The 15,105-nt window shown below is 54.8% G+C and overlaps 1 protein-coding gene across 5 annotated transcripts in view; it reads left to right on the top strand.

Moving 5' to 3' along the window:
* The window catches only part of ACTN1 (actinin alpha 1), an 86,461-nt gene that overhangs the window by 51,940 nt on the left and 19,416 nt on the right, over positions 1 to 15,105 (top strand). For all 5 annotated transcript variants that reach the window (XM_071222016.1, XM_071222017.1, XM_053928027.2 and 2 more), the window contains exons 4-8: positions 4,870 to 4,956; positions 6,747 to 6,834; positions 7,380 to 7,458; positions 10,788 to 10,869; positions 12,015 to 12,100. In XM_071222016.1, the coding sequence (XP_071078117.1) occupies positions 4,870 to 4,956; positions 6,747 to 6,834; positions 7,380 to 7,458; positions 10,788 to 10,869; positions 12,015 to 12,100 (422 nt within the window). The remainder of the gene's footprint in view (positions 1 to 4,869; positions 4,957 to 6,746; positions 6,835 to 7,379; positions 7,459 to 10,787; positions 10,870 to 12,014; positions 12,101 to 15,105) is intronic.

Genomic DNA, 15,105 nt, shown 5'->3' with positions numbered 1-15,105 from the left:
TTATTTTAACGATTTTACTTACTTATTTTTAGAGAGAAGGGAAGGGAGGGAGAAAGAACGGGTGAGAAACATCAATGTGTGAGAGAAATATCCATCGGTTGCCTCTCACACACCCCCCACCGGGGACCTCGCCCGCAACCCAGGCATGTGCCCTCACTGGGAATCAAACTGGTGACCTTCCGGTTTGTGGGATGATGCCCATCCCACTGAGCTACACCAGTCAGGACCCATTTGTTTTGTTTTTCAAAAGAAGCCAGAAGTACAGTTTTTAGAAAGGAAGATTGAACTATCTAAGAAAAAAAATTTTTAAAGACATCAAGCACCAAAGGGAGAAAATAAAAATAGCACCTGCTGAGTTCCAGATGTGCGCCTGGCTGGACAGGATGCCTCGTCCACACGATGGTACCCTTCTCCTGTGAGTGGGCCTGCAGAGTGTGCACCGCCAGCCAGGTCCTCACTCCAGGAAACCGAGGCTCAGGAAAGTTGCTGGCATGGAAGCGCGTAGTGAGGCTGCACATAGGCTCTGGGCCAGACTGCCTCCACATGGCAGAGCCAGGATCGAACCCAGGGGTTCCAGGTCCAGAACCAAGGTCTCAACCTGCTCCCATCGCCCCCAGGCATTGCTGCCTCCCCCACGGGGGCGCAGGGCAGAACTCGGGTGTGCCATTTCCCTCAGCTGGGACGTAGGGGGTCAGGCGGGCTGTGCTGGCCTCAGTGGAGGGGTGGGGACCGATGACACAAACTCCAGCCCCATCTTTGATCTTTGGGAAGTCCCTGAACCTTGCTGGCCTTGGTTTTCCAGTTCCTTCCTCAAAAGCCTCAGTTCTCCAAAGATTTCAAAGGCTCCTTTAAAACGAAACAGTCCTTATCGGCTCACTACCCTGGGCAGAGGCTTCCTGCTTTGAAATCATCTCTCTGATTCAAGCTGAGCACCAGGATCCTGCCAGGATGGCCGCTCTGCTGAGCTGGGAAACTAGATGAGCTGCAAATGGGTTTTGTGTGTTTTAATGAAATGGCCTTCCCTGCTGCATATTAGAAAACACAGGGGGGGAGCAGGCCCCCTGCGGTGCACTCTCCTGGGGCTTGGGGCGGGGCAGCCCTTGCTGGTTGTCCTCTCTGAGGAGCTCCTCGCGCTGTGGGGCCCAGGCCTGGCCGGGCAGAGGCCCCAGGCCTTGGAAGGATTGTCACTTGATGCAAGGACTAGACTCCCTCATCGACCCTGAAGGGAGACCTCTGGGCAGGGACTGGGGATATCATGCAGAACCTTTGGGAAGGGACTGCGGGCTCCGGGGAGGCCACAGGTTCCCTGTCCCTGAAGATGTTCACGCAGAGACAGGAGGCAGCCCCAGGAAGGGTTAGTGTAGACACTTCAGGTTTCCTGTATGACCCTCGATTCTAAAATGTCTAGGCTCATGGGACCGGGGCTTGCCCTGGTGAGTGGTTGAGATGTAACGGGGTGCGAGGACGCAAGCAGGATTTTTAGCCCTTTGGGCAGTGAAGTGTGATCGAGCTGGGTGCCAAGAGCTTGCGGGGGCGGGGGGTGTGATTTAGGCCTGTCCTTGGGGTGCCAGGGCGGTGGGCGCAGTAGGTGCAGCAGCCGTCTCGGAGGTGGTGACTCCAGCGTCTAGTGTCTGTCCTGTGGGATTCCCTCAGTGTCCTTCATTCTGCTGTCTGAATCCCGCACGGATGCCTGGACCCCAGGGGGCTGAGTGCGGGGAAGGGAGAGGCAGGTTTCAAGTAAACCCAGGGTGTGAGCAGCTTCGTAGCTCCTGTAGCCCAGGAGAACAGCAGGAACACGCCGCCACTCCTTCCCACCCCTGTGGCAGACGTGGTTAATCTGTCATCGGCGGTTTTTCCCCCAGGGCCCACTTGTGGCCTTGCGACCCTCCGTCCCTCCTTTTGGGCCCAGCATTCCTGGCAGCCTCCTGACGCAGAGCTTCCTGTGAGATGAGGCGTCCCTGCGGCAAACTCAAGAGGTGCCTGGGTTGCACGCTGAGGGTGGACAGGAGTCGGGCGGGTGCTGCAGCTGGGGGTACACAGGGTGGTCACTGAACACACCCGTCTCTTTGCTTGTACTGGGCTCCTCTGTTTTCTGGAGTGAAACTGCTTCTTTGGTATGAGTGTGCATTCAGGAAGCAAAAATCCCTGGGGGTTTTCTGGGGACGGAGCTGAGGAGTAAGTAGGCAAGACCCAGGAACGGAGCTGCCTTGTCTTCATTTAGTGCCGGGAGGGCACCGAGCCCAGGGCTCATGGGGGCACCGGGGGCGGGGGGTGGGCAGCACTGCAGCCTGCTCTCCTGGAAAGGCCAAGAGACAGCATCATTACACTGGAGTTTTTTCTAGACTTGAAAACACATTTCCCCTTGTATTCAGAATGCTGTTCATAAAACTTTCTGGCTGCTTTTTCTACTTTCCATATTACTGTATAAAGATTTTTCCCTAGTCATTGGGAACTCATGGATGTAACTTTCATGGCTGTGTTAATCAGCTGTGTGTTGGGCCCAGCTGTGCGCTATCCCAGACCTGGGTCCTTCCTGTTACGCTCTCCGGGCTGACCGGCCTGCGTTACCCCTGCTCACTCACCCGCGTGGGACTGGTGTCCTCCGGTGTTTGTCCATCCCTCCATTTGTTCGCTCATTCTGCAGAGGCTGATGGGGGCTTTCTCTGTGCCGGGCAATGCACTGGGCTCTAAGCAGGGATGCAGAACAGAAAAAAAATCATTGCCTTCCTGGAGCTGATGTTCTAGAAGGGGAGAGAGCAAATGTACACGTACCTATATCAGATGGAGAAAAATTAAGTGGGGAGCAAAGTGGGTGGTCAAGGGGGGACCCAGTGAGATGGTGAAGGGTGAGTGGAGATGGGAGGGAGTTGAGGGACCGGCCACGTGGGTATCCAGGCAGGGGAGAGCTGTGGCTGGAGAGAGTGGTGGGCAGAGAGGCTGAGGGGCCCAGCCAGCCACTGACCTTGACTCTGAGTGAGGGGAAGCCTTGGAGGTTTTGAGCGGAGAGGTGACGGAGTCTGGGGATTTACTCAGTGACACCTGGTGCTTTGTACATTTCACACGACTTCCGGTTTGGGGCCGCAACAGACAACCTCACAGCCAGCACCATACACAGCAGCCTCATTCTGCATTTCACATCTTCGGCCAGGGATGGATTCCTAGGGGTAGAACCTGGCTCTCAAAAAGTTAAACAGCTTTCAGATGCGTGGGGCTGTTGCCAAATTATTTCCCAGAAAGCCTTTAATATTTTTTTAAAGCCAGTGTCTACTTCTAGCCACGGTGTAGTAGCCTTGTTATCACCAAGATGTGTGTTTGCCTTTTTTCCTTCATTATAAATGACATTGAACATCCTGTGCGTGGATTATTTCTATTTCACGTCTCATGAAGTGTCTACTCATGTCTTTTGCCTATTTGTTGTGAATTTAGGCTTTTTTCTTATCAATTTATATAAACTCTTTAAATGTTTCAGATGTGAAACCATTAGAAGTCACAAGTGAAAGGGCACCTAAAAAATCTCAGTTAAGAACTGAATCTTAATGGACTCCACTGGTATCTGCCTCCCCCCACCGCGCATACTCTGCAAAGAGCAGGCTGGATGTTGTACCTATTCAGGGAGGTGGTCGTGTGCCACTACAGCTCCCCGTGTCTCTTTCCCAGGGCTCCCGCCCCCCTCCCCTGCCAGGCCTAGGCCCAGCCAGTGTCTGGGGTTCTGGCGGGAGCATTCGAGTCCCCCTGTGAGCAGGAAGAGTTACATCTTGTCCCCTGTCCAAAGTCCTTACTTGCTGCTCCTTTGCTCAGCACCCCAGTGCAGGCTCAGCAGAGTCTCCCACCCCGCAAGGAGCAGCGGGAATGCCCTGTGCCTCGTCGGTCACACGGCAGCTGCAGTTTTCCTCTCCCTTCTAAGGAAGGGAATGAGGTCTTCAGAGTGTAATTTCCTTAATGGGATCCACTCTGGTTTAAGGGGCTTGTGGAAGCAAACTCTAGTGGATGTGGGCTTGGGGAAGCAGGAGTCCCTAGAAGTTGCCCCTTCTCAGGATTCTGTCGCATCTCTCTAAACACCAGTGTTGCAGGTAAAAAACCCCAACATATTCTTTGGGTGCCTCACTCTTAATTGAGAGAACAGGGCCAGGGTGGCGTCTCCTGGCCTGGAAGCGGGTGAGGCTAAGGTGTCTACGTTTGATTGTCAGCTGCTCAGCCCCCAAGACCACACCTGGCTCCATGCCTCGGGCTCTTCCACACAGGGTTACCTTTATGTTTGTATTGCCTGATAGGGAAAAAGTTACGTCATTGGGTTTATAGCACTTATTTTAAAATTTGAAGAAGTACAGCTGCTTAGACTGAATTTAGTGTGGTGTCTCATAGTTACGATCTTGAAGCTGTTTGATTTTTTTATTAAAAGCTACCCAGCTAATGGCATTATGAGGTTGGTATGGGAGTTAGTGGGTCCTTCAGGATGGTTGGCTGCGTTCTGTAGCCTGCACGGGCGCCCAGAGGTCCTTAGCTCAGAGTTGCCAGCACATCCGCAATGGCTTAGGAACCCTCCCGCTCTTTGTCCGGCTGGTGAGCACCGCCCAGGGGTTAAGACACCTCCTCCTCTGTCGCCTTTTCCTGATGTACCCAGTGGAATTGACCACCCCCAACTTGTACCCCCAGGACAGCCCTGGTTGTCTACCACCTTGTGCCTCCAGGACACCCCTAGATCTTGTCACCTGCGGAATTTAATTGCACTAACTTCAAGGGTTACATGGACTTCCCTCTGGAAGTGGAACAGTGTGGTCTTTGGTTCCCTCCATGGCGTCCCAGGTGACGCGTGGCTCAGGGAATGTTCCCTCTGCCCCTTTAAGACGCATCCTGCTTCTGTTTTTGTAGAAATCGTGGATGGGAATGTGAAAATGACCCTGGGGATGATCTGGACCATCATCCTCCGCTTTGCCATCCAGGACATCTCCGTGGAAGGTAGGTCTTCTGTCTGCTCAGTGACGTCCCCAAGCCTGCCCCTCCTCCCCTCTGTCCCTCCATCATCACATTTTACTCCCTGGGCTCAGCGGAGAGCCCTCTGACCTTGACTGAGGGACACATCCTGAGCTTCTGACCCATTTCTGGCACCTGTCCTCCCTTGTACCCTGTAGAGAAGTGAGAACTGTTTGGGGTGCTGGTTCCCACAGGTGTTTTGGTCCCAGGGAAACTCCCCACTTTGAGAAAGCCCAAGGTTGCTATGGGGAAGTGTGTTGGAAACCCCGCCTGGCTCCTCGGATTGTTAAATCTTGAAACGGTAGGGGAATAGCCACCAGGAGGGCTTCCTGGGATGCTGAGCTGATCCCAGGTCTTCCCCTTTGCTCCCACAGCACCCTCTGGTGGCCACTTGGCAGATCTGCAAGGGGCCACCACCCGTTAGTGAGTGATCTCTCTAAACTTGATTCCACACCCCAGATGATATGTGGGTTTATTTCATCATAATTTATATGTATGTATTTCCACACATATCACAAACACAAAAACAAATTTTTAAAAAGATGAGATGTAGATAATAATACTTGTAACTCATTTTAATGGAGTCTTGGGCTTTTTAATTCATTTTAATGGAAACTTGAAAGAAATCTTGAAAAGATTTTTGCTCAAAGTAACTTTGTCATGAGAACAATGTGGACTAACTTGCTTTGTTATGGGACTCTTGGCTTGACACTTAGTGATTACAACGAGGTGAAGATCTAGATTTGGTTTATAAATACTTGGTGCTTAGGGTGGAAGTGGTTAAAAAGATGCCCGTAGCAGCCGGTCACTTAGGGCAGGGTTCTTGTTAGTTATGGTCGATGTAGATCCCTTTTTCAAGTAGCCTTCTTAGTACGTTTGCTTCTTTTGGGCAGACTTCTTGTCAGCTCTGATTAAGTAGTTATTGTTTTAGTCTTGGAATATAGCTGACAAAGAGCTTGAACTAAGAGTAGAAACAGTGGCTGTGCTGATTTTTAAAAATTATTTGTGCTTGAATGATTGTATTATCTTTGTCGGAATTGTTTAACGTCATTTTAAAGACCACGTTGTGAATTGAAAGTAAATGAGATCATTCGGGAAGCCCCATCACTGGGTACTCTAGCCTGCAGTTCACAGATGCTAACACATGGGGGCAGTGCGGTTGGCAGCCCTCCTGTCCTGGGGGCCCCCAGTTCCCTGGAGTACCCACCTGCCTTATCTGATAGGCATGTGTCCACTTCACACACACCAGCGCTGGTGATGTATGTATGCATCAAATGTAAGGAAACCTTTTTTAAGGCGAACACTAAATCTGCATTAGAGTCCTCATGCTTCCTTCCCACATGGCTGTGTGTACACCTCAGGCAGGGCACAGGTGCCCCTGTGTAGAGATTCCTGGATTTTAGATTTCACAGACCAACCAAACCTTCCCAAGGTGGCCACCTGACACAGGTGGCCACCTTATTTTGTATCGTTACCGTTTCTTGAATTAAAGGGAGTGTCGGGGAGATGGCCTTAAAGGCGTTATCTCAGCATTTCAATGCGTGATGCGGCTGGCTCTGAAAAGCTTCCTGGCTTGCTTCTCTGTCAGATGAATTCTCAGCCTTTGTCAAGGAAATAGACTTCACGGCCTGGTAGCAGCAGGGTTGGAATTTAGGGGTCTTTGTGTGAACCCCCTGTGTGAAACAGTGTGGCAAAGGGGGCCTCCCCCGAGTCAATGGCCCTCCTTCCACCAAGCTGCCCCCTGACCTCTCTGCTTGTCGTTCCCCTCACCGCAGAGACTTCGGCGAAGGAAGGGCTGCTCTTGTGGTGTCAGAGAAAGACAGCCCCCTACAAAAACGTCAACATCCAGAACTTCCACATAAGGTGAGTGACTGGGAGCTGAGGGGCTCTTACGGAGCCGCAAGGCCCCGCAGGCCCCTTGGCTGGGCCCGTCTCAGCTCTCGGACAGAGCAGAGGCCCTTGGGGAAGAATTCACTTGCTGTGGGAAGGGGGTGCTGGTGACCCTTCGGTGTCCCCCTGTCCCTCCCAGCAGTGTCTCAGACGGACACAGCCACTGCCTCATACACCTTGGTTGTGCTCGGGCTCCTGGGGAGCTCCCAAGGAGGGTGTCCGGGAAGTTCCAGCCTCGGGCTCCAGAACAGAGCAGACGGGGCCCTGGTCTTGGTGGAGGGTAGCGTGGGATGTAGCAGCTGTATCAACTTGCCAAGCCCCTTAGAGTCCTGAGCCAAGTACCTGGAATTGTGGCAGATAGAAAAGTTCTTGCCCATCCTGTCTCCTCCTGGCTCCTGCTCTGAAGGGTTGTGTATCCACCTCTGGGAAAAGGGAGACCGAGCCCTGCTGAGCAGTTTCCTTGTGGTGAGTGCTTAGCCGCACTCACCAGCTTGTGCCCCCTTCTCTCCCCTGGGCAGCTGGAAGGACGGCCTTGGCTTCTGTGCCTTGATCCACCGACACCGGCCTGAACTGATTGACTATGGGAAGCTGCGGAAGGTACGTGCACTCACCTGACTGCCCACCGTTCGTCCCTAGTGGGCAGGGGCGGGGCAGGGCCCCTGCTCTGAGAGCCCGTGGTCCAGCTCGAGGGGTGTCAGCCTCCTAGGGTAGCCAAGAAGACAGCCTGTTTAGAAGTAAGAGAACAACCCCTTCACTGTTAGGGCTACCTCAGCGCCACGTGTGGGCAGCATGCGTGTGCGTGCCCACGCTCGCAGCCCACAAGGGAGTGTGCGAGCGACTGTAGCAGTCCTGTGAGGGTGGAGAAGTAAGTGGAGTTTTTCTGCTCCCGTTTTCTGGGTTTTATTAGGTGGATCTATTGCTGTCACAATTTAAAATATTGCATAGCCGTGGGTGCAATTATCCCAGCCGTGTCTGGGACTCGCTGTGCAGTCCTAGGCAGGTTCCCACGGCGGATGTTGTGTCCCTCCTTGCTGAAGTTCGGCTGCAGGATTTTCTTCTGCTGCTGCTTGATTTCATTTATATTTTGTCATGAAGCTGTTGGGGGATTGTCGTGAGTGTGTGTGTGTGTGTGTGTAGCCAGGAGACTAGGAGGTGGGAGCTAGGTGTACACCCTCCTGGTGGTTCTTAGGGCTGGGGCTGGTTAAGGGATGCTGGCCCAGACCTTGGCGACTGTACTTGGCCCATCTCCCCTCTCGGTCCCTCCTGTGCTTCAGCATGTGGCACGGGAATCTCGGGAGAGGCCACCCCTGAAGCCTCCCATGCCCACGGTTGACCTGTAGCTGGGGTTGGACTGTTGCTGGTCTGTGCTCGAATCCCTTGGCAGGGCAGCTCCTAGGAATGACTGTTCTTGTATTCTTCACTTGACCTTGACATGTGGAGAGCGTGGTGTTTGGCGAAGAGCCCCCCTAACCTGTGCCCCCATGAGGGGCCTCTGGTGCTTCTTGGTGGCCAAGCCAGCTATGACGTTGCAGGTGTGGGAGCCTCTCTGGCCACTCGTGGCAGTGTTGGGCCCTCTGTTTCCAGGGTGTGCGGGGGTAAGCTGCCAGAAAGGGTTTGTGAGAGAGGAAGGAGCAGGTTCCCATCCCCTCTGGGCATCCTAAGCTGGGCCTAAGCTTGAGGCTAGGGCCTCTGCCCCCCACCCTTGGGGGCAGAGGTGCCCGCTGCCTGACCCTGTGTGTGGCTGTGCCCAGATGTGGGCAGATGGGGGCAGCCCATCCTAGGCTGGTCCCTTGGGGATCAGACACCTTTAGGGTGATAGGGCCTGACAAGCTGGTGGCAACTCCAAGCTACTCTCTTGGGGGATAGGAGGATCCCAGCTCTCTGACTCAGCAGCTTTGCAAAAAAAAAAAAAAAAAAAGTCCATGTAAAAACTCCCTGAACCACCTGAAAGCTACGTGGCCAAACCAAACAGGGCAGAGGACGGAAATCCTAGAGGTGGCGATTTTTCTTTTAAAGGCATTATTGTGTATCTCCGAACTGTTCATACTGTTCAGCTGCTGCCCTTTGGTGACAGGTGTGTGTCCCTGTGTGGCTGTGCTGGGGCGGCAGCAGCCAGTTAATCCACAGCTGTTCCCCACCCCCGTATCCAGCGGGACCGGGCTGACTGGGGCTGTGTGGTCCCTCTGCCCATCACTCCACAGGCTCCAGGTGCCCCTACCATTTGGGAGTTAGGGGTCCAGTGGCCTTTGTCTGATACATGGCCAGTTCTGTCCCCACCCTCTGTCCCTCTCTGTGTCTGTTCATTTCTCCTTGTTTCACTTGTCTGTCTCCTCCTCTGTTTAATTCAGTAGCATCAGTAAAATCCAGCCCGGTCCTGGCCAGGGGGCTCAGTTGGTTGGAGCAACGTCCTGTGCACCAAAAGGTTGTGGGTTTGATTCCCAGTCAGGGCATGCACCTAGGCTGTGGGTTCCGTCCCCTGTTGGAGTGTACATGGGGGGCAACGATCAGTGTTTCTCTCTTTCTCTCCCCTTTTCTCTCTCTCTAAAATCAATAAAAAATCATATCCTCAGGTGAGGACTAAAAAAATAAAATCTAGCCCAAGTCCTAGCACAGATGTGGTCCCACTGAACCATGGGTACTTTCCAGAAAGCACAGAGTGCCAGGGTCTTGGGGCTTGGACACGGGATGGGGGTGGGGGGGTGGAGCTGAGGAGCTCTGACAGGAGGCTCTTCCTTCCTGCACCAGCCGTGGGTGGGCGTGGGGGCCTGGCAGGCCCTTGGGGTTGGGTGGGTCAGTCAGGCACCCCTGGTCTGAGGAGTATTGAGGCCCTGGACGGAAATGACCTTCACTTCTTGGCAGCACTTTTTATCACTCTGGAAGCTGTGGGAGACTTTCCCAGAAGGGTTCCACCTTCTCTATTTTGAGCAGTTTCTTCCTGAAAGCATCCCAAATGAATGTGTTTATTTTTTTGTGTCCTGCGATTCCCACCTGAGCATGTGGGGAAACTGCGTCCAAGGATGACAAAACCAGCTTGCTTTAGATTATTCTGGGGAGCCAAGCATAGAGTGGGAGGCCTACAAGGAACTCCCCGCACTACATTGTGGGCTGTTTCCCACATTAAACTTTTGTTTTTAAATTGTGGTGAAGTGTAACATGAAGTTCACTGTTGAGACCACTCGTGTGTATGGTGCGGCAGTGTCGCGCACACCCACACTGGTGTGCGACTGTCACCGCAGTCCGTCTCCAGAGCTCTTCTCATCTTGCGAGACCGAGTCCCGTGGTGGTTCTGTGTTTAGCGTTTTAAAGAACCTCCATACTGTCTTCCATGGCGGCTGCACCGGTTTGCCGCCCCACCAGCAGAGCACAGGGTTCCAACCCCCCCACATCCTCGCCAGCGCCAAATAGGTTTCCTTGAGAAAGTTGCAGAAATCAGCATAGTCAGAAGGCTGCGGCTGTTTGCGGGAGCCCCAGGATTTCGGGGCTGGGAGCCCCAGGATTTTGATCTGAGAGCCCCTGGTCCAATGCTTCAGTAACAGGTGGGGAAGCTGAGGTCAGGACACTCAGCAGCCTCTCCCCTGGTGGCAGAGCTGAGACCAGAGGCCCAGACGGGTGGTCCCTAGGCCGGCACCCTGCTCTCACACTCACTTCTTAGCCGTTCTTTCTTGGGCTACAGGCCAGTATTCTTCGTCCCGTTCACCCCATTTTTGTGACAGAGAAACTGAGGCTTGAGGAGGAGAGGCGGCATTCTAACCCTCAGCCACTGAGCCCTGGCAGCGAGGCCAACCGTCCACACCCGGAGCTGGCTGCTGTGGGAGGGTTGTAGCAGTCCCTCTGCACCCTGAGAACTGGCGATCCCCCAGATGGGGGTGGTCGGTGTCTCATCACACCTCCCATTCTCTGACTGCTCCCTCCCCGCCTCCCTCTAGGACGACCCTCTCACAAACCTGAACACGGCCTTCGATGTGGCAGAGAAGTACCTGGACATCCCCAAGATGCTGGATGCTGAAGGTAAAGGCTTTCTTTCCGGGCTCCAGCTCTTCTCCCACAGGCCACCCAGCGGCCCGAGGTGGGAAGGGAGAAGCCTGGTCTGGGGGACCTCGTTTGGGAGGTTGGGGTCCCCTGCCTGCCAGGGGTTCCGTGGTTCCCTGGAGTTTGGAGGGAGAGGTGAGAGCTGGTGCTGAGAAGTGTTTGGGGAGTGGTTTCCTCCCTGACCGTCTACAGATGGGTCTCCCCTTTGTCTTGGAATCGGGTAGCAGGTGCTGGCGTGGGACATGGGTTCTTTTGTTGATGCCCTTCTAAGTTCCCCAGCGGGAGCCCCGTCAGCTAGGCTGACAAAGTCGGACGAATAAGAGAGAAGCGAACACGTTTACCAACATGGGCATCTCACCCGCATGGGAGTCTGCCGTGAGAAGTAACTCAGGGGCTGGTCTGTGTACACACGCAACTTCATGAGGGATGGTGGGGGAAGACCGGGCACTTACAGAAAAGCAAATAACTTTTTGGGAAGATGAACGGCCCCTTCGGAGACTAGATGGGAGATGTGATCGTTAGGGGCAGTTTCTGTCTCTGTGGGGGGCGCTTTCAAATAGATACAGGAGCAGAGAGACAATGGAATATAATGAACTTCCCTGTAACCGTCATCCAGATAAAACAATGACTGAGGTTTTCTCTTTATTTTTTCCTTTTCTTTGTTGAAATGTTTCAAAGCAAATTCCAGACAGCACAGCATTTCGCTGCTACATACTTCAGACTATCTGTCTTTAAAATACGGATATTTTCTTAGGCAACCATAAAGCAGTGTTCACACCTTACAAATTGACAGCGAGTCCTTGATAAGGACTTGATACATCCACTATGCAACCAAGGTCTGCACGCGGTGTTTAATCAGTGTATTTCTCCCGCCCTTTTTATTTCCGACGTTGAGCTTGTTGCAGTAACTGGGCCAGCTGTCCCGTGGGATGTTTCTTGTTCTGGGTTTGTCTGGCTGCTTCCTCGGGGCACCGTTTCGGTCCTCTGCCTTTCCTGTGCCTGCGAAGTGGAAGGGAATGCAGAAGCTGGTTCGGTTCAGGCCCGGTTTTGGCACGAAGACTGGGGGGTTCTGGAGCGTCTCGTGTGTTCGCCAGCTGCCTTTAACTCCAGGTTTTTCTTGACAGACATTGTTGGCACCGCCCGACCGGATGAGAAAGCCATCATGACTTACGTGTCCAGCTTCTACCATGCCTTCTCTGGCGCCCAGAAGGTACCGGGGGCCCCTGCTCCTTCCTCGCCCCGCACACCTCATGCCGGACCCGAACCCATGCCCTCCTGCCTGCCCCCCACCTCCCCCTGATGACAGGGTCTGGATGGTCTGTCTCTTCGGTAGAGTTAGCCCCTGGTGCCCGTGCGGCATGTTCTTGCTCAGCCCTCTCCCACCCTGCCCCTCCGCTCTTTCTCTCATCTTCCTCTGCTCTCTCCGAGAAAACAAGGCAAGAGCTCACCTTCTGGGACCCAGACAACTATCTTAAGCAGGAAGGGCTGCATGGGTGAGATCAGCCAGGGGTGGCTCTGGGAGGCACGGTGGCAGCACCCGCTGGGACCACCTCTGTGGAGCTACAGGCTTTATCAGAGCAGCAGGACCCCGGGAGGCCGACATGGGGCGCTGTCTCCTGTCTTCACTGATCGATTTTGCAAAGGTGTCAGGAAGCCCCCGCTTCTCCCACTCAGGGACATGACTGAGCAGGTCTGTGCGCATCCCCGTTGAGCTTTGGTGCTTTCTCCTATATCCTGCCTGGGACCCCCATGCGGGGTCACTCTGCACTCTGTGTTCCTGGACATGAGCACAACCCCTTGGAGGGAGGGAGGGGTGGGCAGCTGTGAGCCCTTTTAAGTGTCCCAGCTCTGTTTTGCTCGGGGAGGCCTGGGGTTAAGGGCCAGTTGTGCCAGGTCTGCACTGGGTGAGGGGAGCACAACTACTGGGCAGTGCCCACCCTGCAGACATTGGAGATTTGCACGTTCTCCGTACCAGGTTAGCGCAGGCAGCAGGAGCCCCTCTCCCAGGGTGTCTCTCACAGGCAGGACCCTAGAAGCACAACACCCAGGTTGTCATGGACACAGGACCTCAGGCTTGGCCTTCATGGCTTTGGCTGTGGCCCTGTCCCGTGCTCAGGCAAATTTCCTATCCTCAGCGTGGCATGAGTGACCCATCTTGACATGCCTGCTGGGGGCGCTCTCCCCACTGCCGCCCTCTGCCCAATCCTCCCCCATGCTCTCCCTCCCTTGTCTCGGCCTGTGCTCTCTCCCATCCCACCCCGTTTTTCCTCCCACCGGCTCATTTTTCCCTCTTTCTGCCCATTCCCTCGTTTCTGTCGGTCCGTCTGGTGTTCTTTCTGTCCACCGTGGCTGTGGTTGTTTATTCTGCGCTACTGCTGCCCACTTTCTCCTCTCAACCTGTTCTCCTTCTCTGTGCAGATGTGTAGGCACGCTAAGGCGGGATGGGAAGGCCATGTGACCTAATGTTCATGTCACTGCCGCGCCTTCTCGGTGTGCAGAAGGTGAGCTCCCCTCGGCCTCACCCACTCTCCCTGCCCACCTCTTCCTCCTCCCTGGATACCCGGCCTCGAGTGAAAGAGGCAATTAGAGAAGCCACCTCCTTTGGCGGCAGGGCGTTCTCCGAATCTCGGACAGGACACTTGAAGGTGCCAGAGAACTGTAGCCTCTGCACAGCCTCCTGCCTCCCTGTCCCTGCCCCCCAGGCATAGTGGATGTCATAAACCCAAAGGAAGCTTGTGGTTCCAGCTCCTTCCCTGGTTAAGAGTTCCTGAGTAGTCCTGTCAATACCCAGGCCCCCATCACCCCTCTGTCTCCCTCCGGCCCACGGAGGCAAGGCCGTCCTCAAATCCGGCAGCTAGGGCAGAGCGGAGTTGTCCTGCCTTCTCCCTGGGGTCTGGGCCGGAGGCTCCGAGCCCTGCCTGGCCCTGCCCACCTAGGCCTGCATGGGCAGTGGAGCAGGCTGCACCTTACACCAGGGCGCCCTGTGTGCGCGGAGACAGTGAAGGAGTGACTGCGTATCACTGAGGTCCTGCGTGTGGCAGCATCAGTGTCTTCTTACGTAATCAAGGTGACCGTTTTTCCGCGGAGCACCCTCAGGAAGAGGTGCCTTTAAAAAATTACACAAAGGCACCAGCCACCTGGGCTAGTGGCTGCCCTACTGCGGGCCTGGATGGGCACCCAAGCCCTCCTCACCTTCCTCCCAGGCCTCTTGGGCACGGACTGAGACAGAGGCTCCCTCTGTCTCACGGTGTCCCGGCCCTCCCAAAATGCCCAACTCCTTCTAGCCCCTTGCAGCCTCTTCTCTGGCCTGCTTTTTGCTTCCTCTTCCTCTTCGTCCCACCTCTGCTACTGCTGCTCCCTCTCGTCAATTTCTTCCAGCCCCTCTTACCCTGCCTCCCCCCTCCCGCCCCCCGTCCTCAGCCAGGATGTGAGCGGCATCGATCTGTTGCCTTGGTCGGCTCCCAGCCCAGATAACCACGGACGGCCTGGCTGCCCGTGTCCATGGCTGGGCTGAGCTCTCTGCTCTGGCTTCCCCTCTTTCCAGTTCCCCTTCCTCCTCCTCTCCTCCTTCACGGGTTCCATCCTGGGCTTCATGCCTGTTGACACTGGCCTTCCCTGTCTCTGAAGGCTTCCCTGTGTCCTGGCTGATGACAGTGCTCGGAAGGGAGTGTGTGTGCGTGTGCGTGTGTAGCAGCCTGCTTTTCTCCCTCCGGAATCTCATACCACCTCCCCCATGCCCTCTTCCCTGTCACTCATCCCTGTTGCAGCCATTTCACGCGCTTTTCGTCCACCTCTGAGGACAGGGTCACCGGTTGAGGGGAGGGGAGTGGCGGGGGTGGGGTTGGGGGTGTTCCTCCGTGTCCTGGGTCAGGGGCCTCACCCAGAGTTGCCCATAACCACTTCTAAGGATTCAGGCAACTGTTAGAGCTAAGCAGGCCATTGGTAGGGGTGTCTTCCCCCACTCTCATGGAAGAAGGGGGATTCTTTCAGACTCTCACACTCTTCTAGTCCTGACCGTCTCCCCGCCTGGAGCCGGTGAGGGAAGTCTTCCGAAACCCATGCCCAGTGCCCTCCAGCGCCCCACTGTCTTTCTCTGGTCAAGCCTTGGATGGTGGGGCTAGAAAGGCAGCAGAGTCTGACATAGGTGGCAGTCCGTGTGCCCACCCAGGCGCGAGGTACGCAAACGTGCAAGGCTGGTTTTCATAGTCTGATGAG

This window comes from Desmodus rotundus, chromosome 7 (genome assembly GCF_022682495.2).
Source record: "Desmodus rotundus isolate HL8 chromosome 7, HLdesRot8A.1, whole genome shotgun sequence".
In the NCBI taxonomy this organism is placed as follows: Eukaryota; Metazoa; Chordata; class Mammalia; order Chiroptera; family Phyllostomidae; genus Desmodus; species Desmodus rotundus.
Note: the sequence above shows the minus strand (reverse complement) of the source record. Positions and strands in the feature narration are given on the sequence as shown.